Source organism: Tachyglossus aculeatus, chromosome 7 (genome assembly GCF_015852505.1).
Source record: "Tachyglossus aculeatus isolate mTacAcu1 chromosome 7, mTacAcu1.pri, whole genome shotgun sequence".
Classification (NCBI taxonomy): domain Eukaryota; kingdom Metazoa; phylum Chordata; class Mammalia; order Monotremata; family Tachyglossidae; genus Tachyglossus; species Tachyglossus aculeatus.
This window is the reverse complement of record NC_052072.1, coordinates 57,987,223-58,010,701: the sequence shown is the minus strand read 5'-3', so window position 1 is coordinate 58,010,701 and position 23,479 is coordinate 57,987,223. Positions and strand designations below refer to the sequence as shown.

The window sequence follows — 23,479 nt, the reverse complement described above, 5'->3', positions numbered from 1 at the left end:
GATTATCTTGTATTTACCCCATTCCTTAGAACAGTGCCTGGCATATAGTAAATGCTTAACAAATAACATTATTATTCTTATCATCTGTAAAATGGGGATTAAGACTCTGAGCCCCATGTGGGACAAGGACTGTGTCCAACCCAATTATTCTGTGTCTACCCCTGCACTTACAACAGTGCCTAGGACATAGTAAATGCTTAACAAATACCACAATTATTATTCATACCATCTTCAATCCTGCGAGGACCTTCAGTGACCGCTCAGAAGCAAGGAAGGGGTTGTATAAGGTAAAAAGGGACTGGCCATCCATCATTCAATGGTATTTTCCGAGGCCATTTAGGGTTTAGTTTGCCAGAGTGTTTTCCTTCCTGCTGTGACAGACTCTGCAGAGCTGAGGGGAAGCCCAGCCAGAGAGGACTCCTCAGACTCATGGCTTCAACAATCACCTCTCCAGCAGTGAATTATCATGTTTCCCTCTCTATCACCACCTGCTGCTTCTCTGGGGAAGCCAGGAAGGAAAACCACATGATTTAGAATCCATACACCCTGGGAAGAGAAATGTTCCAGGGTGCCACGTTTCCTGATTTCCTAGCTTGAATGGTTAACACTCTTGTCTACTCACCACTGTCAAGGTAAGTGCTAAGCTCACTGGAGTTAGGATTGGTTCAGGTTTAGAGGAAGGTGTCACACCTGGTCTCTCTGGATATTTTAGCCTGCAGGCTGATGAATCCAGGAAAGGTAAGCATTTTAGCCTTTCTGAAGAGCTGATGTCAGCATCCGCAGAAATAATGACCAACTTGACTGTCAAAAAAGACCTTGCTCTTCTTCCATCTCTCATCCCCTAACTGGATGTGCTCCTCAAGGCTCTCTCTATAGAGAATGCAAAGTGAGAAGAAATGCAGTGAACTCTCTCTCATGGTTGCTTGACACATAGTAAGTGCTTAACAAATACCATTATTATTAATTACTCTTTCCTGATGACTACATCAACCTCTCACTTCTCCTGCAATCTAGCATTTTCCTCCTGCATTCAGTTCACTTCTATATGGTTGTCCCACGGACACCTTAAGCTCAAAATGTCTAAAACTGAACCTCCCAAATCCTTTCCTCCATCTCCCTCCTTCTTGAGAAGCAGCATGGCTCAGTGGAAAGAGCACGGGCATTGGAGTCAGAGGTCATGGGTTCAAATCCCCTCTTTGCCAATAGTCAGCTGTACGACTTTGGGCAAGTCACTTAACTTCTCTGGCCTTCAGTGACCTCATCCGTAAAATAAGGATGAAGACTGTGAGCCCCACGTGGGACAACCTTGATTACTTTGTATCCCCCCCAGCACTTAGAACAGTGCTTGACACATAGTAAGCACTTAAATACCAGCATTATTAATATTATTATCTAATTTTCCTATGTGTTCATTGGACACTTAGGTGTCAAGCACCAAGGCGGATACGGAAGAATCAGATTGGACACTCCGTGCCTATCCCAGATGGGGCTCACAATATCAGAGGTAGGGAACGTAGTTATCTTACAGACGAGGAAACTGAGGTTCATAGAGGTCAAGTGACTTGCCCAGTGTCACACAGAAGGCCAATGATGGAGCTGGGACCAGAGCCAGTGATTCCTGACTTCCCAGTCTTCTGCTTTCCACTACACCACACTGTCTCTAAACTTTGTGGCTCCGTGGAAAGAGCACGGGCTTAGGAGTCAGAGGTCATGGGTTCTAATCCCAGCTCTGCCGCTTGTCAGCTGTGTGACTTTGGGCAAGTCACTTCACTTCTCTAAGCCTGTTACTTCACCTGTAAGATAAGAATTAAGACTGAGTCCCACATGGGACAACCTGATCACCTTGTACTCCCCCCAGTGCTTCGCACATAGTAAGCACTTAACAAATGTCATTATTACTACTATTATAAACTACTTTGCATCTACCTCCCTGGCTAAACTGCAAACTAGAGAAGCAATGTGGCATAGTGGAAAGAGCACAGGCCTGGAGTCCAACAGGACCTGGGTTCTAATCCTGGCTCTGCCACTTGCTTGTGTAACCTTGGGTAAGTCACTTGACTTCCCTGTACCTGTTACCTCATTTGTAAAATGGGGATTAAGAATGTGAACCCCATGTGGGACATGAACTGTGTCCACCCTGATTAGCTTGCACCTACCCCAGTGCTTAGTGCAGTGCCTGACACATAGAAAGTGCTTAACAAATATCATTTAAAAAAAAGAAACAACTCTTTAAAGGCAGGGATTGAGCCTTCTATGCTACAATCCCAAGTGTTTAGAGTGCTCTGCACATGGTAGCCACTGAATAAATGCTATTCATTAGTTGATTTTACTTATATTGTATTTACCCAAGTACTTACTATGCATTTTGCACATATTTGGTGATAATGAAAGCAGGTGATAACCATGTGTGACCTTGAGCAAGTCACTTCACTTCTCTGTGCCTCAGTTAACTCATCTGTAAAATGGGGATCGAGACTGTGGGCCCCATGTGGGACTGGGACTTTGTCCATCCTGATTTGCTTGTATACAACCCCACGCTTAGTACAATACCTGCACATTGTAAGCGCTTAAATAACATAAAAAAAAAATGTAATTTGCTACCACTGGAAATAATAGAGGGGAAAGTTAGATAAATTAATGGGCAAGAGATCCAAGAGTGTTACTACTAGGAGATTTATGATGTGGAGAGGAAGGTTACGAATGAAAAGAAGGGTGACAGGGATATGGGATGGTCCATCCCTAACCATGAGGTTGGGTGTCTGGGCAGCAAACATCATATCCAGTTCCTGAAAGGGCCCTGATGTCATGGTTGGAAACTTGGGCTGGAGAGACCATTAGCCCAACCTACCTTCAGGAGAGGAACTGCCTTTGGAAGAGGAAGTAGGTGTGCAGGAGAAATGTATCCTTAGCAAATATGGGGAACACACATATTTATTTCACAGATGCTTTACAAGTTTGAGCCTTTCTTCAAGATTACAGCAGATTTTCATGATCCTGGCTTTTAAATGAAAGCATTCAGAAAGAATTTTTGCACCCCATTCAAACAAGTTCTTGTGCAAAGGATTGGGCCATGTTAGACCAGGCGGTTGATAATCGGGAAAATGATTAAAACCCTAGGGACCAGTTGCCTCTGAGGCTGGGAGAGGGCATTGACTATGTCAGGATACTGCCTTGACCCTTCCCCTTAGTGACATCACACAGGAACCTTCCCCCCCCCCCCCCAACACCCTTCCCACCCTCTGGAAGCCATTCTGGTCTGGAATCATGAGCAATCAGCCAATCAATGGTAGCGTTCCCAAAATAGCGAGACAGGAGCCTTGGAGGATCAGGTCTTCCATTTTGTTGGGTGGCCAGTACAGGGCATTTTCTTCTCCAGAGAATGGGATGGTCCCCTTTGGCCGCGGGCATTTCCCTTGCTTCCTCCCTTTCAAATGAGATATGATTAGTTAACGTTCAGTCATAGAGGTCTCATCTGATTGTCTGTTATGTGCCCTGCTTGGGATACCCAAAATCCCGTATCTGCCCCCACAGCCTTCCTTCAGGGATGTGAGTCAGTCAGAGCCTTGGGTAAGCAGGGGCCATCATCTCCGCATCTTCTGTAGCCGCAGGTAGGACAACCAGGAATGGGGCAGCAACTGGAGACCCAAGCTATCCCCTTTTCCTCTGAGGTGACACAGAGGGGGGAATCCGGAGCAGGAACTCCCCCTTCGCTCCTTCGCCTCAGGGTGGTCGGCTGGGCCCTGTTCCTTTAATTGCTCCTCAGGCCCTGGTCCCTGCTGCTCCTCACTACTCATCTGCTCCCTTGCCTGAATGTCGGTCTGATTGTCAGGAAACAGTGGCAGCTATTCCCCTGCACCTCACCCCATCTTTTTCCCTCCCTCCTTCCTTCTTCCCTGCCCTAACACAGTCCCACGGCTGACCAACTAGCAAATGGCGATGAAAGAAAGCCCTAATTAAACTGTGCATCGCATTTGAAAGATTTTAAGATGGATTTTAAAGCGCAGCCAGGAGTCAGTCAACATATGAAAATTAGTCTTTCAAGCTGATCAGAAAACAAAAGATGGTTGTGTGGAGGTGATCCACATACCTGCTCCAGAGGCATTCCTATGACATCTTGTAGCCTAGAATGCAAACATAATTCATCCAGACCTCTATTTGAGTTTCTTTGGAATGAGCTCCCATGGTCTCTAAGATGCTGTTGTAAAAAACAAGGAAAGTGAAGTTTGATTAATACTCTCAGCACAAAAATTGCTTGCGGCTTAATTCTGATACCTCGGTCAGATTGGCACCAAGAATGTACTAGATGGAAAGAGAATTTTCTAGTATACTTTCGGCAGATTGGTCACTGTTTTAGGATACATTTGACTGTGAGGGACATCTTCTAAAACCTCTGAGTTAAACACCATTCACTTATCTAACAATCAATGATTGGCTATCAATCAATTGTATATATTGAGCTCTTACTTGGTGCAGAACTTTGTAGAGTACAATATAACAGAGTTGATATGTTCCCTGTCCGTAAGGAGCTTACGATACAACCCCTGCCACCACCCCTTGGTTTTGGGTGATTGAGATGGGCTGATTTTGATTTATGGAACCCGCGGTGACTGATTACTAGAGCTTCATTTTAGGAAATTGTTCACCTATCAGACATCAGAATTCATTTTTTCTTCACAGACTGACACTAAGCTTTAATTTCCCCTCTCCACTCTCTTCTCTGCAACAACTGGCTCTAAGCCCTGGGAAATAGGATGTCTCCTGGAAAGGAAAAGAGAGAGGGAAACTAAGGCAGAAAGAAATGGCACCTGAAGATAAAAAGTTGGAGGCGGGTGCCCTGTCTCCCATTGCTGATCTTCATTTGGTCTAACTCCTGTTTCCTTCTTCCTTTGTTCTCCCCCGCCTAGAGTGTAAGCTCGTTATGAGCAGGGAATGTCTTTTACATATTGTATTCTCCCAAGTGCTTAGTACAGTGCTCTGCACACAGTAAGCACTCAATAAATATGACTGACTGAACGACTGACCATCTACTTGGCTGTGTTGATAGTCATTTCAGCCTCACAATACTTGCGTTAATATTCTTGTACTCTACTATTTCTCCTATCCATAACCTATTTTAATGTCTGTCTCCCCCTGGAGATTATCAGCTCCTTGATGGCAGGGTCTGTATCTACCAGATTTGTTTTATTGTACTTTCCCAAGTGTTTAGTACAGTGCTCTGCAAAATGGAAGCACTCAATAAATACTAGATTGAATGATAGATCTTGGCTTGCCATTTCAGTTCTTGTTGAGTGAAAGAATTGCATTTGGTGGGCATAGGGGAATTAAATCCCCTCCAGCCTGTCCTTAGTCCCACTAGCTGGCCTAAAATGTCCTTCCTCTTCATATCCGCCAGACAATTACTCTCCCCATATTCAAAACCTTACTGAAGGCACATCTCTGTGAGGCCTTCCCTGACTAAACTCTCATTTCCTTTTTTCCCCACTCCCTTCTGCAAGGCCCTGACTTGCTCCCATTCTCCCCACTTCCTCAGCCCCAGAGGGCTTATGTACATATTCATAAATTATTTGTGTCCAACCCAATTAGCATTTATCCACCCTAGTACTTAGTACAGTGCCTGGCACATAGTAAATGCTTACAAATGCCAGTTATTATTATTATTATTATAATCATCACAGTGCTCAGCACACAGCAAGCTCTTTGTGGGCAAGGAATGTCTGTTATATTGTTATACTGTACTCTCCCAAGCACTTAGTACAGTGCTCTGCACACAATGTGTTCAATAAATGTTTGATTGATTGATTGATTGATTGATTTCCTTTTTAATGTGTTGTAGAAGCTGTAACCACTGCAGAAATGGGGATTTGGGACAGTTGTGCAGGAACCAGCAGATGTAAAATAATACATGTCCTTAGGGCTGCAATTCATACTTTACCTCTCTTCGGTTGTTTTCAAAGAATCCTTTGCTGCCTCAGGGTTGATATTCAAGAATTTCTGGTACATGGCAAGGGACTGTATGTACCCCATCAATTCACCAACTGACATGTGCATTTTACCACGGAGATTTCTAATTCTGCAGAATAGAAAAGGAAGCAATAATACTTTGAATTTGCAGAGTTGTCTGGATTTTTTCCAAAATGCCTTTGACAGTTATCTCTTCTTTCTCCTCCCAGTATCTCTTTGGGGTATGGAAGGCAGCTGTTATTCTTACTGACCTGAGTTTAAAGCTAAGGAAGCTGAGGCCCAAAGAAGGTTAAGTGACTTGCCCGAGGTCAAACAACAGCCAGTCATGAGGGATTAGAACTCAGATCTCCTGATCACCAACGCATAATACTCTTTCCACTGGACCTGTCCATTACAGCTGAGAAAAGCATCTTCAGGTAAATCCCCTCCTTCCACCAAGGGACCCTGCTCCTAGTGGATAGAGCAAAATCCAGGGAGTCAGAAGGCCCTGGGTTCTAATTCTGCCTCCACCACCTGTCTGCTGTATGACCTTGGGCGAATCACAGTTACCTCATCCGTAAAATCATCAATCATCATCATCAATCGTATTTATTGAGCGCTTACTATGTGCAGAGCACTGTACTAAGCGCTTGGGAAGTACAAATTGGCAACACATAGAGACAGTCCCTACCCAACAGTGGGCTCACAGTCTAAAAGGGGGAGACAGAGAACAAAACCAAACATACCAACAAAATAAAATAAATAGGATAGATATGTACAAGTAAAATAAATAAATAGAGTAATAAATATGTACAACCAAATATACATATATACAGGTGCTGTGGGGGAGGGAAGGAGGTAAGATGGGGGGATGGAGAGGGGGACGAGGGGGAGAGGAAGGAAGGGGCTCAGTCTGGGAAGGCCTCCTGGAGGAGGTGAGCTCTCAGCAGGGCCTTGAAGGGAGGAAGAGAGCTAGCTTAGCGGATGGGCAGAAGGAGGGCATTCCAGGCCCGGGGATGACGTGGGCCGGGGGTCGATGGCGGGACAGGCGAGAACGAGGTACGGTGAGGAGATTAGCGGCGGAGGAGCGGAGGGTGCGGGCTGGGCAGTAGAAGGAGAGAAGGGAGGTGAGGTAGGAGGGGGCGAGGTGATGGAGAGCCTTGAAGCCCAGGGTGAGGAGTTTCTGCCTGATGCGCAGATTGATTGGTAGCCATTGGAGGTTTTTGAGGAGGGGAGTAATATGCCCAGAGCGTTTCTGGACAAAGATAATCCGGGCAGCAGCATGAAGTATGGATTGAAGTGGAGAGAGACACGCGGAAGGGAGATCAGAGAGAAGGCTGGTGCAGTAGTCCAGACGGGATAGGATGAGAGCTTGAATGAGGAGGCTAGCAGTTTGGATGGAGAGGAAAGGGCGGATCTTGGCAATGTTGTGGAGCTGAGACCGGCAGGTTTTGGTGACAGCTTGGATGTGAGGGGTGAATGAGAGAGCGGAGTCGAGGATGACACCAAGGTTGTGGGCTTGTGAGACGGGAAGGATGGTAGTGCCGTCAACAGAGATGGAAAAGTCAGGGAGAGGACAAGGTTTGGGAGGGAAGACAAGGAGTTCAGTCTTCAACATGTTGAGCTTTAGGTGGCGGGCAGACATCTAAATGGAGATGTCCTGAAGGCAGGAGGAGATGTGAGCCTGGAGAGAGGGGGAGAGAGCAGGGGCAGAGATGTAGATCTGGGTGTCATCAGCATAGAGATGATAGTTGAAGCCGTGGGAGTGAATGAGGTCACCAAGGGAGTGCGTGTAGATTGAGAACAGAAGGGGACCAAGTACTGAACCTTGGGGAACCCCCACAATAAGAGGATGGGAGGGGGAGGAGGAGCCTGCAAAAGAGACTGAGAAAGAACGACCGGAGAGATAAGAGGAGAACCAGGAGAGGACGGAGTCTGTGAAGCCAAGGTCAGATAGCGTGTTGAGGAGAAGGGGGTGGTCCACAGTGTCAAAGGCAGCTGAGAGGTCGAGGAGGATTAGGACAGAGTATGAGCCGCTGGATTTGGCAAGCAGGAGGTCATTGGTGACCTTTGAGAGGGCAGTTTCCATGGAATGAAGGGGATGGAAGCTGGACTGGAGGGGGTCGAGGAGAGAGTTGTAGTTGAGGAATTCTAGGCAGTGCGTGTAGACAACTCGTTCAAGGAGTTTGGAAAGGAATGGTAGGAGGGATATGGGGTGATAACTAGAAGGTGAGGTGGGGTCAAGAGAGGGTTTTTTTAGGATGGGAGAGACATGGGCATGTTTGAAGGCAGAGGGGAAGGAACCAGTGGAGAGTGAGTGGTTGAAGATGGAAGTTAAGGAGGGGAGAAGGGATGGAGCGAGAGATTTCATGAGATGAGAGGGAATGGGGTCAGAAGCGCAAGTGGCTGGAGTAGCACTTGAGAGGAGGGAGGAGAGCTCCTCTGAGGATACTGCTGGGAAGGATGGGAGAGTAGCAGAGAGTGTTGAGAGCCGGGGGGTTGGAGAAAGGGGGGAAGAGACTTTGGGGAGGTCGGTCCTGATGGATTTAATTTTGTTAATGAAGTAGGAGGTCAGATCGTTGGGGGTGAGGGAAGGAGGAGGGGGAGAAACCGGGGACCTGAGAAGGGAGTTGAATGTACGGAAGAGCTGGCGGGGGTGATGGGCATGGGTGTCAATAAGGGAGGAGAAATAGTTTTGTCTGGCAGAAGAGAGGGCTGAATTAAGGCAGGAAAGGATAAACTTGAAGTGAACGAGGTTGGCATGGTGTCTAGACTTTCGCCAGCAGCGTTCGGCAGCTCGAGCATAAGAGCGAAGGAGGCGGACAGTAGCAGTGATCCAGGGCTGTGGGTTAGTGGTGCGAGAGCGGCGAAGGGAAAGGGGAGCGAGTGAGTCTAGCTGAGTAAAAAGGGTAGAGTTGAGAGCAGTAATCTGATCATCAAGACTGGGTAGAGAGGAGAGGGTGGCGAGGTGGGGTTTGAGGCGCTCCGAAAGATGGGTGGGGTCCAGAGAGCGGAGATCTCTGTGAGGGAGTAATATGGATTTACAGGGGAAAGGAGTGTGAGTGAGGAGGCAGGTGAGAAGATTATGATCAGAGAGAGGGATTACAGAGTTGGTGAGGGTGGACACAGTGCAGCGGTAGGAGATGATGAGGTCGAGGGTATGACCAAGTTGGTGAGTGGGTGAGGTGGGGTGGAGGAAGAGGTTGGCAGCGTCAAGGAGAGATAGAAGGCGGGCAGCAGAGGAGTCGTTAGGGATATCCATGTGGATATTGAAGTCTCCGAGGATCAGAGTGGGCATGGAGAAGGAGAGAAGGAAGGTGAGGAAGGGGTCAAAGTCATTAAAGAAGTTGGAATTGGGGCCGGGAGGGCGGTAGATGACGGCTACAAGAATCTGGAGGGGGTGGTAGAGGCGAATAATGTGGGCTTCAAAGGAAGGGAAGGGAAGGAAAGGGAAGGGGGAGGAGGGATAGTGCGAAAGCGACACTGGGGGGCGAGAAGGAAACCGACACCTCCTCCTTTTCCGGTGAGTCTGGGGGAGTGGGAGAAGAAGAGGCCTGCACTGCAGAGAGCAGCAGAAGAGACCGTGTCATCCGGAGACAGCCATGTTTCAGTTAGGGCGAGGAGGAGGAGAGAACTGGAAAGGAAAAGGTCCAGGATGAAAGGGATCTTACTTAAAACAGAGCGGGGGTTCCAGAGGCCACACTTGGCAGCAGCTGTGTAAAATGGGGATTAAGACTGTGAGCCCCAGGTGGGACATGGATTGCATTCAAATCAATTAACTTATACCTACCGCAGCACTTGGAACTGTGCATGTCACGTAGTAAACACTTAACACACACCATAAATTAAATTAAATAAAGAAATAAAAAGTAATGCGCACCAGGCTGGGGTTAAAAGCTGCCTCTTGGCTTCTCCCCAGGTGAACAGCCAGCTGCCCTGCCTCCCTGGAAACCAGTGCTGACACTCCTCCATCTCACTGAGGAGACTTCATCCCACCCTGCCTTACACCACCCAGGTGGGAAAAAGAACACCACCTTCAGCATGAGGCTTCCACAAAACCCCAAGAAGACTGGTGGCTGCTGTAGTGGCCACTGTGCCCCTGAGTGTGCCTTGCACTCTGAGACACAAGGAGCCTGACTTTCTGCTCCTCTAGCTACCTACTTTGTTTTTATTTTGTGTATTTATCTGTGTTGTGTTTTAATGTTTCATCATTCCTGAGGCTTCAATTTCCAGTTCCTTCTCCCCACTTATGCTCTTGGGTTGGGAGCCTTGGAGGGAGAAGGACGTTGTCTAATTCCTACCTGTGACTTCTCTCCCAGCATTCAATATAGTGCTCTGCACACAGTAAGTGCTTAATAAATACTGCTATTACTACTACTACTACAACGACGACGACGACGACGACTGCTACTACTACTCCTCCTCTCAGTGGAAAAAGCGCAGGCTTGGAAGTCCGAGGTTGTGGGTTCAAATCCCGACTCCGCCACTTGCTGCTGTGTGACTTTGGGCAAGTCACTTCACAGCATCTAGAACAGTGCTTTTCACATAGTGAGCGCTTAATAAATGCCATTTATTATTATTATTATTACTATATTACTACTACTACCCCAGTATCTCATGGATCTACTATATTAAAGGAGCATGGACACTGGTTAGTTACAAAGTGGTAGGTTTTGACCCATCAGCGCCCAGGAAACCGAATGAGAGTCATCCCCTGTTAGCTACAGAAGACTAGGGTCAACTGGCGGATATCAGAGATGGCTTGGGCTTCATCCAAGAGTCCTGAAGTGAACCGGTACTCTCTGAAGACCCACAGCCCAGATTTGGAGGAGAAGCAGAGTGGCCTAGTAGAAAGAGCCCGGGACTGGCTTGAGGACCTGGGTTCTAATCCCACTCTGCCAATTACTTGCTGTGTGTCCTTGGACAAGTCACTTAATTTCTATGCCTCAGTTACCTCATCATCTGTAAAATGGGGATTAAATCCTCCTTCCTCCAATTTAGACTGTGAGTCCCATGTGGGACAGGGACTGTGCCCAAGCTGATAAGCTTGTATGAACTCCAGGGCTTAGAACAATGCTTCACCCGTAGTAAGTGCTGAACATGTATCATAAAAAAAAAATCACGCTGGTGAATGTTAACAGTTATTCTCTGCCAAACCAAAATTGCTTAGGTCCCTAATTCCAACTCGCGCTGATACCTAGAGCAGTTGTTCCCTTTGCTAGTCTTTCTCTTTCATTATTTAAAGACATTTACAGATTAAGGCCACTGAATTGGTCTTTATTTGGGGTCTTCCTTAGACTGATCCAGCACTTCTTGTCTTAGCTTTCGTCAAGATAATATAATTTTAAATTTTCAGAAACTTTAAAGGAGGCTTTCACAAGCTAGACCCCCAAACCATAATCTTAGCACCCATAGTGAAAACAGATCCTCACCTTTGTTTGTCTGGGAAAGTCATAGCATCAAGTATCTCTTTGTACTCTGACAACACAAATTTGATGCCGTTACTAGCATAATTATCCACAAGCAACTGCATCTGCTAAAACAGCAAAATGTACAAGAAGGGACAGATGCTGAGTGCACAATTTTTCACTAATGCAAGGTCAGATTTATGAGTCCATTATCACTTCTCTAACGTTATGTTTTCTGTCCCCTGTGTCGGCGAAACATTCAATATAAAGATGATACAACCCACCACCCTGATTAAAAGACTAAACTCCATCAGCTCCGCTTAGCAAGTTCCATGAACCAAGTGATTTTTGTAGAGAAGCAGCATGGGATAGCAGATAGAGCAGGGGCCTGGGAGTCAGAAGGACATAGGTTTTAATCCTGGCTCTGCCACTTGTCTGCAGTGTGACCTTGGGCAAGTCATTTCACTTCTCCGTACCTTAGTTACCGCACCTGTAAAATGGGGATTGAGACTGTGAGCCCCATACAAGACAGGGACTATTTTCTTGTATCCACCCCAGTGCTTAGTACAGTGCTTGGCACATGGTAAGCTCTTAAAGCCCACAATTATTATTATTATCCCAGTTTATTCTTCCCATTTACTTACTTTTGTTGTTTCTAGCAGTGTCTATATTTTTCCCTCCACCCCCACTGTGCATATTTATCTTTATCTGCCTGATGCTCTCATTAAATTGTAAGATCCTTGTCTGTACCTTCTATCTTTTTTTGGTATGTTCCTGAAGCATATCCTCTGCAAACAGTACAAATGTTCAAATCCAGGGATCATGAAGGCGAGGATTATATCTACTAATTCAATCATACTCTCCCAAGCTCTTAATACAGTGTTTGGCACACAATAGGCTCTCAGAAATACTATACTGATTGATAGAAATGTCGGCCCTTACAGCTATCAGAATGTTTGGGAGAATCTATGTTGTTTTCATCAGCGAGGACTGTGGCCTGAAACTTTCGAAAAGAGCCAGGGACTGCAAGTATTGATTAAGAGAAGCAGCAGAGCCTAGTGGATATCAGTGTGGTGGCTTAGTGGAAAGAGCCCGGGCCTGAGAGTCAGAGGTCATGGGTTCTAATTCTGGCTCCACCACTTATCAGCTCTGTGACTTTGGGCAAGTCAGTTCACTCCTCTGTGCTTCAGTTACCTCATCTGTAAAATGGGTATTAAGACTGTGAGCCCTATGTGGGACAACCTGATTAACTTGTAACTACCCCATTGCTTAGAACAGTGCTTGGCACATAGTAAGTGCTTAACAAATACCATCATCATTATAGAGCATGAGCCTGGAAGTCAGTAGGGCCTACGTTCTAATGCCGACTCCACCATGTGTGTTTTGTGACCCTGGACAAGTCTATTCACTTCTCTGGACCTCAGTTCCCTCCTCCGTAAAGTGGGGATTAAGATGTGAGCCCCAAGTGGGACACACAGTTTGTATCTACCCCAGCGTTTAATATAGTGCTTGACACATAATAAGCGCCTAACAAATACCATCATTATTTACAACAGGAGACATACAGCCCTCAAGACTGTCAGCTCGTTGTGGCAGGGAACATGGAATAGAGTGTACTCTTCCAAGCACTTATTCATTCATTCAATCATATTTACTGAGTGCTTACTGTATGCAGAGCACTGCACTAAGTGCTTGGGAAGTACAAATCGGCAACCTACAGAGACGGTCCCTACCCAACAGCTGTGCACACAGTTAGCGCTCAATTATAGTAATAATAATAATTTTGGTATTTGTTAAACACTTACTATGTGCAAATCACTGTTCTGAGCACTGGGGAGGATACAAGGTGATCGGGTTGCCCCATGTGGGGGTCACAATCTTAATCCCCATTTTACAGATGAGGTAACTGAGGCCCAGAGAAGTGAAGTGACTTGCCCAAAGTCACAGAACTGACAAGCAGCGGAGCCGGCATTTGAACCCATGACCTGACTCCCAAGCCCAAGCTCTTTCCACTGGGCCATGCTGCTTCTCTATGACTGATCAGTTCTCCTGACTCCAAATTGCTACTCAGTTGGCTACCTTTCACCGTGGCCCATTTGACAGCTACTTGTCGAGACGATTTCTGAAAACATTCTGTTAATTCCCTTGGCTCTAAACCTGGCCATTGTTGGTGGCCTGGATGGTCTCACCTTCTCCACAATCTGGGTGAGCCTCTCTGAGCAGTCCCCAAAGTGCAGGCTCATCCGGGGGAGGTAGGTGCTCAGGGCCACACAACCCTGCGGCTTGAGGACGCGCTTCACTTCCCGCAGGAAGCGCTCCGTGTCAAACCAGTGAGCTGCTGCAAATGCCGTGACTAGGTCCACAGATGCATCTTCCAGGGGGAGGTCTTCTGCGGGGCAGACCCTACGATTGATTGATTGAAAGGGGAATGGAAATAATAATAATTAATAACAATAATAATGACTGTAGTATTTGTTCAGAGCTTACTGAGGGCCGGGCACTATACTAGGACTGGGGTTCATTCATTCAGTCATATTTATTGAGTGCTTACTGTGTGCAGAGCACTGTACTAAGTACTTGGGAAGTACAAGTCAGCAACATATGGAGATGGTCCCTACCCAACAATGGGCTCACAGGCTAGAAGGGAGAGACAGATAACAAAACAAAACATGTGGACAGGTTTCAAGTCATCAGAACAAATAGAATTAAAGCTAAAATGCACATCATTAACAAAATAAATAGAATAGTAAATATATACAAGTAAAATAGAGAAGTAAATCTGTACAAACATATATACAGGTGCTGTGGGGAGGGGAAGGAGGCGGGGGGGGAAATGGGGAGGAGGAGAGGAAAAAGGGGGCTCAGTCTGGGAAGGTTTCTTGGAGGAGGTGAGCTCTCAGTAGGGCTTTCATTCATTCATTCAATCATATTTATTGAGCACTTACTGTGTGCAGAGCACTGGACTAAGCGCTTGGGAAGTACAAGTTAGCAACATATAGAGACAGTCCCTACCCAACAGCAGGCTCACAGTCTAGAAGGGGGAGACAAACAACAAAACATATTAATAAAATAAAATAAATAGAATAAATATGTACAAATAAAATAGAGTAATAAATACGTACAAACATATATACAGGTACTGTGGGGAGGGGAAGGAGGTAAGGCAGGGGGGATGGGGAGGGGGAGGAGGTGGAGAGGAACGAGGGAGCTCAGTCTGGCAAGGCCTCCTGGAGGAGGTGTGAAGGGAGGAAGAGAGCTAGCTTGGCTGATGTGTGGAGGGAGGGCATTCCAGGCCAGGGGGAGGACGTGGGCCAGAAGTCGACGGTGGGACAGGAGAGAACGAGGTACAGTGTGGAGATTAGCGGCAGAGGAGCGGAGGGTGCAGGCTGGGCTGTAGAAGGAGAGAAGGGAGGTGAGGTAGGAGGAGGCGAGGTGATGGACAGCCTTGAAGCAGAGAATGAGGAGTATTTTCTTGATGTTTAGGTTGACAGGCAGCCACTGGAGATTTTTGAGGAGGGGAGTAACATGCCCAGAGCGTTTCTGCACAAAGATGACCCGGGCAGCAGCGTGAAGTATAGACTGAAGTTGGGAGAGACAGGAGTGGTTAATACAAGCAGCATGGCCTAGTGGATAGAGCCCAGATTTGGGAGTCAGAAGAACCTGGTTCTAATTCCGATTCCACCACTTGTCTGCTATGAGACCTTGGACAAGTTCATTCATTCATTCATTCATTCAATCGTATTTATTGAGCGCTTACTGTGTGCAGAGCACTGTACTAAGTGCTTGGGAAGTACAAGTTGGCAACATATAGAGACAGTCCCTACCCAACAGCGGATTCACAGTCTAGAAGGGGGAGACAGACAACAAACAAAACATTAACAAAATAAAATAAATAGAATAAATATGTACAAGTAAAATAAATAAAGAGTAATAAATATGTACAAACATATATACAAGTCACTTCACTTCTCTGGGCCTCAATTATCTCATCTGTAAAATGAGGATTAAGACTGCGAGCCCCATGCAGAACAGGGATTGTGTCCAACCTGTTAGTTTATATCTACCCCGGCTCTTAGAACAGCCACCAAATTCCACTCTTCTGCACCCCAAATCTCTATCTGAAGCAGATACTCCTAAATCTTATCCTTTAGTTTTAGAGTATTGCTATACAATTTATTAAACCCTTACTGTGTGTAGAGCACTGTATCTGGCTGCTAAGAGGTGCACATCCTCCCCTTACTTGAAATTCCCATTGACTTTACTGAATTCTGAGTATTCTATACCCAGAATTGACAAAGTGGATGGAAGCTGAATCCCCTATGGATCATTTAGTAAGCTCTCCTTGAGCTCTGGGGATTGGGAAATCAAGTCCTAAGAAATGCGAAATTTTTAAAATAATAATGGTATTTGTTAAGCACTTACTATGTGCAAAGCACTGTTCTAAGCGCTGGGGGGATACAAAGTGATCAGGTTGTCCCATGTGGGGCTCACAATCTTAATCCTCATTCTACAGATGAGGTAACTGAAGCCCAGAGAAGTTAAGTGACTTGCTCAGAGTCACACAGCCGACAAGTGGCAGAGTCAGGATTAGAACCCATGACCTCTGACTCCCAAGCCCGTGCTCTTTCCACTGAGCCATGCTGCTTCAGCCATGATGCTTACTATTAAAAAGCAAATGAGTCTTACCAAAAACAACATTTCCTCCCAAAATATCTGAGCTTAAAATCAGCTAGAAAATGAATCCATTTGTTTTTCATTGTTTGCAAAGGCAAAATTTGACTTCCATGCTAGAACTACACTGTACTGTATGATCCTGGGCAAGTCACTTTACTGCTCGGTGCCTCAATTTCCTCATCTATAAAACCAAGATAAGATACCTGTTGTCCCTCCCACTTCGGCTGAGAACCTCATGTGGGATAAGGAATGTCTGATCTGCTTAAAATATATCTTCCCCAGCACTTATTACAGTGCTTGGTTCTTGGCATATAAGTCTTTAACAAATCCCACAATTATATTCATCATTTTTGTTATTATCATTATTGTGGAATCACAATGCTTTCGCCCACCTTTCTCTCTGACCTTTCCCTCTGCCTAAGGCCCACTTGACCACTTTGGGTGTGCCTGATGGGTTGATTGACTCAAATTGAGTAGTCAAGCTTCAATTCAATCAAGCACAATACAACCTGGTAAAACCATGCCCTTGAACCAATCAAGCCCCTGGTCCTACTTATCACCTTATCAAAGGAGGTCCAGGACTAAACAGGAAATGCCCCAGGGACTCACTGCTTTCTATCCTAAGGTATTTCTCCTTTGTATTGTTCTGATTATTATGAATGCTGTAATAATAATAATAATAACGGCATTTGTTAAGCGCTTACTATGTGCCAAGCACTGTTCTAAGTGCTGAGGGGATACAAGTTAATCAAGTTGTCCCACATGGGGCTCAGTCTAAATCCCCATTTTCCAGATGAGGGAACTGAGGCACAGAGAAGTTAAGTGACGTGCCCAAAGTCACACAGCAAACAAGTGGGGGAGCTGGGATTAGAACAAAGGACCTCTGACTCCCAAGCCCATGCTCTTTCCTCTGAGCCACACTGCTTCTCCAGCTGTACTAATGATATATAAAGAAGCTCTGTATTGGTAGAAGTTGAACTGACTTTGTCTAGCAGGGGAATCTCTGCCACTCAATGCCTCTCCATACTAGTGCCGGATGAAGCACTAGTAGTAATAAAACTTCCCTGACATACCTTTTTCTGAACACAGTGCAGAGTCTGTAAAGTTTTTCTTCACATTAAATACAAAATATGAGTTTTTATGGTATTTGTGTTAAACACTTTTCTAAACACTGGGATAGGTAGAAGTTAATTCAGTCGGACACAGTCCCTATCCCCCATGGAGTTCGCAAGTCTAAGTAGGAGGGAGAACTGGTACTTAATCCCCATTTTAGAGTTGAGGAAACTGAGGCACAGAGAAGCTAAGTGACTTTTCCAAGGTCACACAGCAAGCAATTGGCAGAGCGAGGATTAGAACTCAGCTCCTCTGACTGCCAGGCCCCTGCTCTTTCCACTACGTCACGCTGCTTCTTCATTTGTATCTGGTCCCTTATTGCTGAGTGAATTATGCTGGTCTTATTGCTCCATCCACCCAGTTCTAGGGTTGGGATTTTAACCGCCTCCCGGAGAGACTGTCGATCAAGCTCACCTGTAGGAGATGTTGTTGGGGCCGGGGACTTGTCGGGCCTGTTGGATCTGGGCCTCGCTGATGTCCATCCCCAAGACCCACTCAAAATGAGGCGCCAGGACTCGCGTGCCCTGGCCTGATCCACAGCCCACGTCCACGGCCAGTCTGTGAGGTTTTCCTTTCTAAAGAAAATGAGACAGACAGACAGACAGAAAGAGAGGTAGAGAATCTCATTCTTGCGTGTCCCACCATCAACCCCTGGCTCATGCCCTCCCTCCTCACATCTGCCAAACTAGCATACTTCCCGCTCTTCGAAGCCCTACTGAAAGCTCACCTCCTCCAGGAGGCCTTCCCAGACTAATCCCCCTTTTCCTCTGCTCCTCCTCCCCTCTCCATCGCCCCAACTCCCTCCCTCTGCTCTACTTCCCCTCCCTGCCCCATAGCACTTGTGTAAATATGTACATATTTATTTTATTAATGACATGTATATATCTATAATTCTATTTATTCATTTATATTGATGCTATTGGGGCCTGTTTACATGTTTAGATGTCTGTCTCCCCCCTTCTAGACAATGAGCCCATTGTTGGGTAGGGATTGTCTCTAAATTACAATTTAGAGACAATACTTAGACAATATACTTAGACAATATTTAGAGACAATTGTCTAGATACTTAGACAATATTTAGAGACAATAGAAAATACAATTTGTTGCTAAATTGTACTTTCCAAGCACTTAGTACAGTGCTCTGTACACAGTAAGTGCTCAATAAATACAATTGAATGAATGAAGAACAATCCCAATAGCTCCCAGAGCTCAAAACATGCAGCAGTATGAACTTGCCCTTGCTTTGCCTCTGTAAATTGCTTCTGAGCAATGCATGTCAGTGGAAAGAGCCCGGACTTGGGAGTCAGAAGTCATGGGTTCTAATCCTAGCTCCGCCACTTGTCAGCTGTGTGACTTTGGGCAAGTCACTTCACTTCTCTGTGCCTCAGTTACCTCATCTGTAAAATGAGGATTAAGACTGTGAGCCCCACGTGGGACAGCCTGATCACCTTGTATCCCCCCCAGCGCTTAGAACAGTGCTTGGCACATAGTAAGAGCTTAATACCAACATTAATTAATTAATGAGATAATAATGATGCAGATAATACTTATTCTTAGGGTATTCGTTACACAATTGCTATGTGCCAAGTACTATACTAAGCACTGGGGTAGATATAAGTTAATCAGGTTAGACACAGTCCCTATCCCACATGGGGCCCACAATCCTAGGGTTCACAATCCAAGGGAGGACAGGCACCGTATCCCCATTTGGCGGATGAGGAAATTGAGAATTTAAGTGACTTGCCCAAGGTCAAACAGCAGACAAGTGGCAAAGTCCAGGCCCGTGCTCTTTCCAGTAGGCCACTTTGCTTTCCTCTAGGCCAAGTTGCTTCCCTCCATTAGATTGGAAGCTCCTCAAGGGCAGGGTCTGTATATTTTATTTTTATTGCTTTCTCCCAAGGGCCTACTACATACAGTATGTTCTGCATCCAGCAGATGCTCATTAAAATCAACTGATAGCATTTAATGACCATTCCACTAAAGACTTGAGAAAGCACAACACAGTATTCTTGCCCTGAAGGAATTTACAATCTAGAAGATGCTACTGAATGAGAAGGCAGTGGTCAGGCTCTTGCTCTTCCTCTAAACAAACTGACAGAAGATCAGCCTCACACCTTGTTTTCTTTCTGAGCCACATTCGCCCCATGAGCTTCACATCTTACCTTCTCTTCCAAATAGGAGAAGATAACATTTTGGAGTTCCTCAGGAGGAGGGAACCTGTACTTTTCATAAAGTTCTACGTGATCTTTTGCCTGAAATGGTTGTGCAGCAGCCATGACACCTTGGATGGAATGACAAGAATGATGATTAAGTTCATGTGGGGTGGAAATTGGAAGGGGCAGAGAGCACCCGGACTGATGGTTTGAACTCAGCTCATATCTTGGTTGTCAAAAATCTCTTAGCCTGGGAGAGACATGGACTGTGTCTATTTCCCACCTGCACATTCTTTCCCAGCGTTTAGTACAGTGCCCTGCACACAGTAAGCACTTAATACCATTACTATTACTGTTACTTTGCTGCTCCTATGAGGTTGGCAGAAAGATTGGGAAGGGAGAGAAAGCCTGGGGAAGTTAGGGAAGGAGTGGCAGGAAGGCCTACGGAAAGATCAAGCCATGGGATCCAAAAATCGGAGCCCCAGGTCAAAAAGAGACCTTTTGGCTGCCCTCATGGTGACAAAGACTCCATTTTCTCTCCTCTCCTCCAAATCCTGACTCAGGTCCAGAATCTGGGATTCATTCATTCATTCAATCGTATTTATTGAGCGCTTACTGTGTGCAGAGCACTGTACTAAGCGCTTGGGAAGTACAAGTTGGCAACATATAGAGACGGTCCCTACCCAACAGTGGGCTCACAGCTCTCCCCATTTTCTTTCCCATCAACTCTGACCAGTTGCCTTCGATACTGTTTTTTGTCAACCTTCCCATACCATCTTGCCCTCCTTTTCCCTTTTTCCCCTCTCTCTCATTTTTTTATATTTGTTAAGCACTTACTATGCCATGCACTGTACTAAGTGCTGGGGTAGATACAAGTTAGTCAGGTTGGGGACAGTATTAATCCCCATTTTACTGATGAGGCAACTGAGGCACAGATAATGTTCTACGCATAGAAAATGCTCAATAAATACCACTGATCAATTGACATGCCCAAAAATCACACAGCAGCCGGCATTAGAACCCAGGTCCTTCTGACGGTAGGCTCGTTTCTAGCCTGTAAGCTCACTGTGGGCAGAGAATCTGTCTGTTTTATTGTTATATTGGTCTCCCAAGTGCTCAGTACAGTGCTCTGCATATAGTAAGTGCTCATTAAATATGATTGAATGAATTCTGACTCCTGGGTCCACGAGTCAGACCTAGGCCATGCTGCTTGCTCTGTTTCCCCTCTGTCAGGTTTGGGGGGGCAGGTCTGATTTCCTTCTCTGATTAGCCCCCCGCCACTGCCAGATCACCTGCTGGGTCTGCTTGGGGCTGTGTTCTCGCAGGCAGGAGTGCCCGCAGGGCCAGGACTTCAAATGGCTGCTATGTCCCAGAACCAGTTCCATCTGCCTTGAGCAAACAACTCCCCTAGTTTCTGGAGTGGACAGTTGGAATTTGGGTGGGGTGGAGAAGGTGGGAGAGGGAAGGCTAAAAATTCTGTCTAGGTTGTGATTTTTAAATATGTAGCAAAGCTGCATGGAGAGTCACAAGACTGAGTGGTAGCAGCCCCTGGGTTCTGGGACCACCCACAATTTCCTGTTTTCGGCCTCTGGGACCCTTAGGTGCTCCTGTTGTTTTCCTCATAGACACCGGCTCTCGAAACCTTTCCCAAATCTACTACATCTCCAGCCCTGATCTCTCTCCCTCCCTACAGTCTCAGCATTTCCTCCTGCGTTCGAGATATCTCTACTTGGCTCACAAGCCTGTAATCTTGGCATTACCCTTGGCTCCTTTCTCATTCAACCCACACATTCAATCCATTACTAAATCCTGTTGGTTCCACCATCACAACATTGCTAAAATCCATTCTTTACTCTCCATCCGAACTGCTACAGTAGTCTAAGCACTTACCCTAACCCGCCTTGATTATTGAATCAGCCTCCTTGGCTGACCTCCCTGCTTCCAGGGAGGCAGCAGCGTGGCTCAGTGGAAAGAGCCTGGGCTTCGGAGCCAAAGGTCATGGGTTCTAATCCAGGCTCTACCACATGTCTGCTGTGTGACCTTGGGAAAGTCACTTAACTTCTCTGCGCCTCAGTTACCTCATCTGTAAAATGGGGATGAAGACTGTGAGCCCCACGTGGGACAACCTTATCATCTTGTATCCCCCCCAGCACTTAGAACAGTGCTTGGCACACAGTAAGCGCTTAACAACTGCCATCATTATTATTATTCCAGTCTCTCCCCACTCCAGTCCATAAGTCACTCTGATGCCCAGGTCATTTTTTCTACAGAAGTGTTCAAGCCATGTTTTCCCACTCCTCTAGAAATTCCAGTGGCTGCCCATCCACTTCCGCAAACAAAAATCTTCTTACCAACAGCTTTAAATCACTCAATCACTTTGTCCCCTCATTCATTCATTCAATCGTATTTATTGAGTGCTTACTGTGTGCAAAGCTCTATACTAAGTGCTTGGGAGAGTACAATATAATAGACACATTCCCTGCCCACAAATGAGGTCACCTCACTATTCTGCTACTACAACCCAGTCCATACGCCTTGCTCCTCTAATGCTAACCTTCTCACTGTACTGCAATCTCACCTATCTCACCTCTAACCTCTCACCCAAATCCTGCCTCTGGCCTGGGAAGCCCTCCCTCTTCATATTTGATGGACAATTACTCTCCCAACTTTCAAGGGCTTATTGAAAGCACATCTCCAATAGGTCTTCCCTTACTAAGCCCTCCTTCCCTCTTCTCCCATTCCATCTGCATCGCCCTGACTCGCTCCCTTTATTCATCCCTCTTCCCCAGCCCTCAGTACTTATAATAAAAAATTGGTATTTGTTAAGCACTTACTATGTGCCAAGCACTGTTCTAAGCGCTGGGGGGTTACAAGGTAATCAAGACTGTCCCACGTGGGGCTTACAGTCTTAATCCCCATTTTACAAATGAGCAAACTGAGGCACAGAGAAGTTAAGTGACCTCCCCAAAGTCACACATTTGACAAATGGCGGGGTCGGGATTAGAACCCATGACCTCTGATTCCCAAGCCCGTGCTCTTTCCACTGAGCCACGCTGCTTCTCTATGTGCATATCTGTAATTTTGTTTATTTATATTAATGTCTGTCTCTCCCTCTAGGCTGTGAGCTCCCCGTGGGAGCTCTCTCCCAAGTGCATAGTACAGTGCTGTGAACATAGTAAGCGCTCAATAAATATGATTGACTGACTGTTCCTGACCCTGTGAAGAGTTCTTTCTGCTCTTTCCCCATGAACCCCCCCCACCTCATCCCCTGGCCCACCCCCACGACACCCACACTCACAGACCAACTCCTCAGAGAATATCACTGGCAACTGTCCTGTCTTCCCTTGCAGCAGGCCTTCGGCTCCCGCTTGGAGAGACCAAGGGCTTCACCGCACACCGTGACCCCTAGGTCCCCCTCCAAAGTCGGGATTGGATCAGTCTCCCTAGGGAGGCTAGTTTTTATCCTTTTAAACACGTTTCCAGTCACGTGATTCCCATGTAAGGCCATTTTATGGTTGGCTCATCCAGTCACTGCCCCCATCCCCAGAGCAGCCTATCGAAGGGTCAGTTCTCAGAGAATGGCATCAGCTCACTGTATACTCGCTCCCACCCGACCAACCCAAAAGTCATCTGAAGGCTCTTTCCTATGATCTACGCCACCCCTTCCCACCCCTCCTCCAACTCTACAGCCGAGGCCGGCACTTCAGAGCTACATACACCCTAAGGCTACACACCTCCCCGCAGCCTCTTCCCCATACCTCCAGTTCACTTTAGCTACTGTCTCCCCTGCTAGATTATTGAACTCCTAGAGGGTACGGTGATGTCAACTAATTCTAACACTTCCAGACAGTTAGTACGGCAAGTAGAAGACATCTGAATACTACGGATTGACCGATCGATTGATTAATGGAGGAGGTAAATTCCAGCGTCACCCAAACTTCATGGGTGTGGAATGGTAGTGTTGCCTAAATTTGCTGTAGGCTAGGATCACATAACCCTGCAGTGGCAAGAATATCCAGAAAGGGAACACACCCCTAGGACTTAATGTCTGACTCTGAAAGAGGACACAACTGAAATCCGAATTGAGCTTCTTTGTGCTGGAACCTGGAGCCCTCAGGGGAGCTAGGTGAGGAGAAGGACACTTACAATTGCTATTAATTTTAGAAAGTAAACTTACCTGTCAATTTTCG

The 23,479-nt window shown here is 46.2% G+C and overlaps 1 protein-coding gene across 1 annotated transcript; it reads right to left on the bottom strand.

Annotated features, from left to right (window-relative positions):
• Positions 1-3,300: 3,300 nt before the first annotated feature.
• On the bottom strand, positions 3,301-22,797 carry LOC119930477 (putative methyltransferase DDB_G0268948). Its single transcript, XM_038748801.1, has 8 exons — positions 22,620-22,797; positions 19,299-19,417; positions 17,550-17,710; positions 13,538-13,751; positions 11,373-11,476; positions 5,933-6,070; positions 4,088-4,195; positions 3,301-3,424 (listed from the first exon to the last, which is right to left on the bottom strand). Exons 1-7 carry the CDS (start codon positions 22,795-22,797, stop codon positions 4,105-4,107), a joined length of 1,005 nt encoding a protein of 334 aa, XP_038604729.1. The 3' UTR covers positions 3,301-3,424; positions 4,088-4,104.
• Between the last annotated feature and the right edge of the window lie 682 nt (positions 22,798-23,479).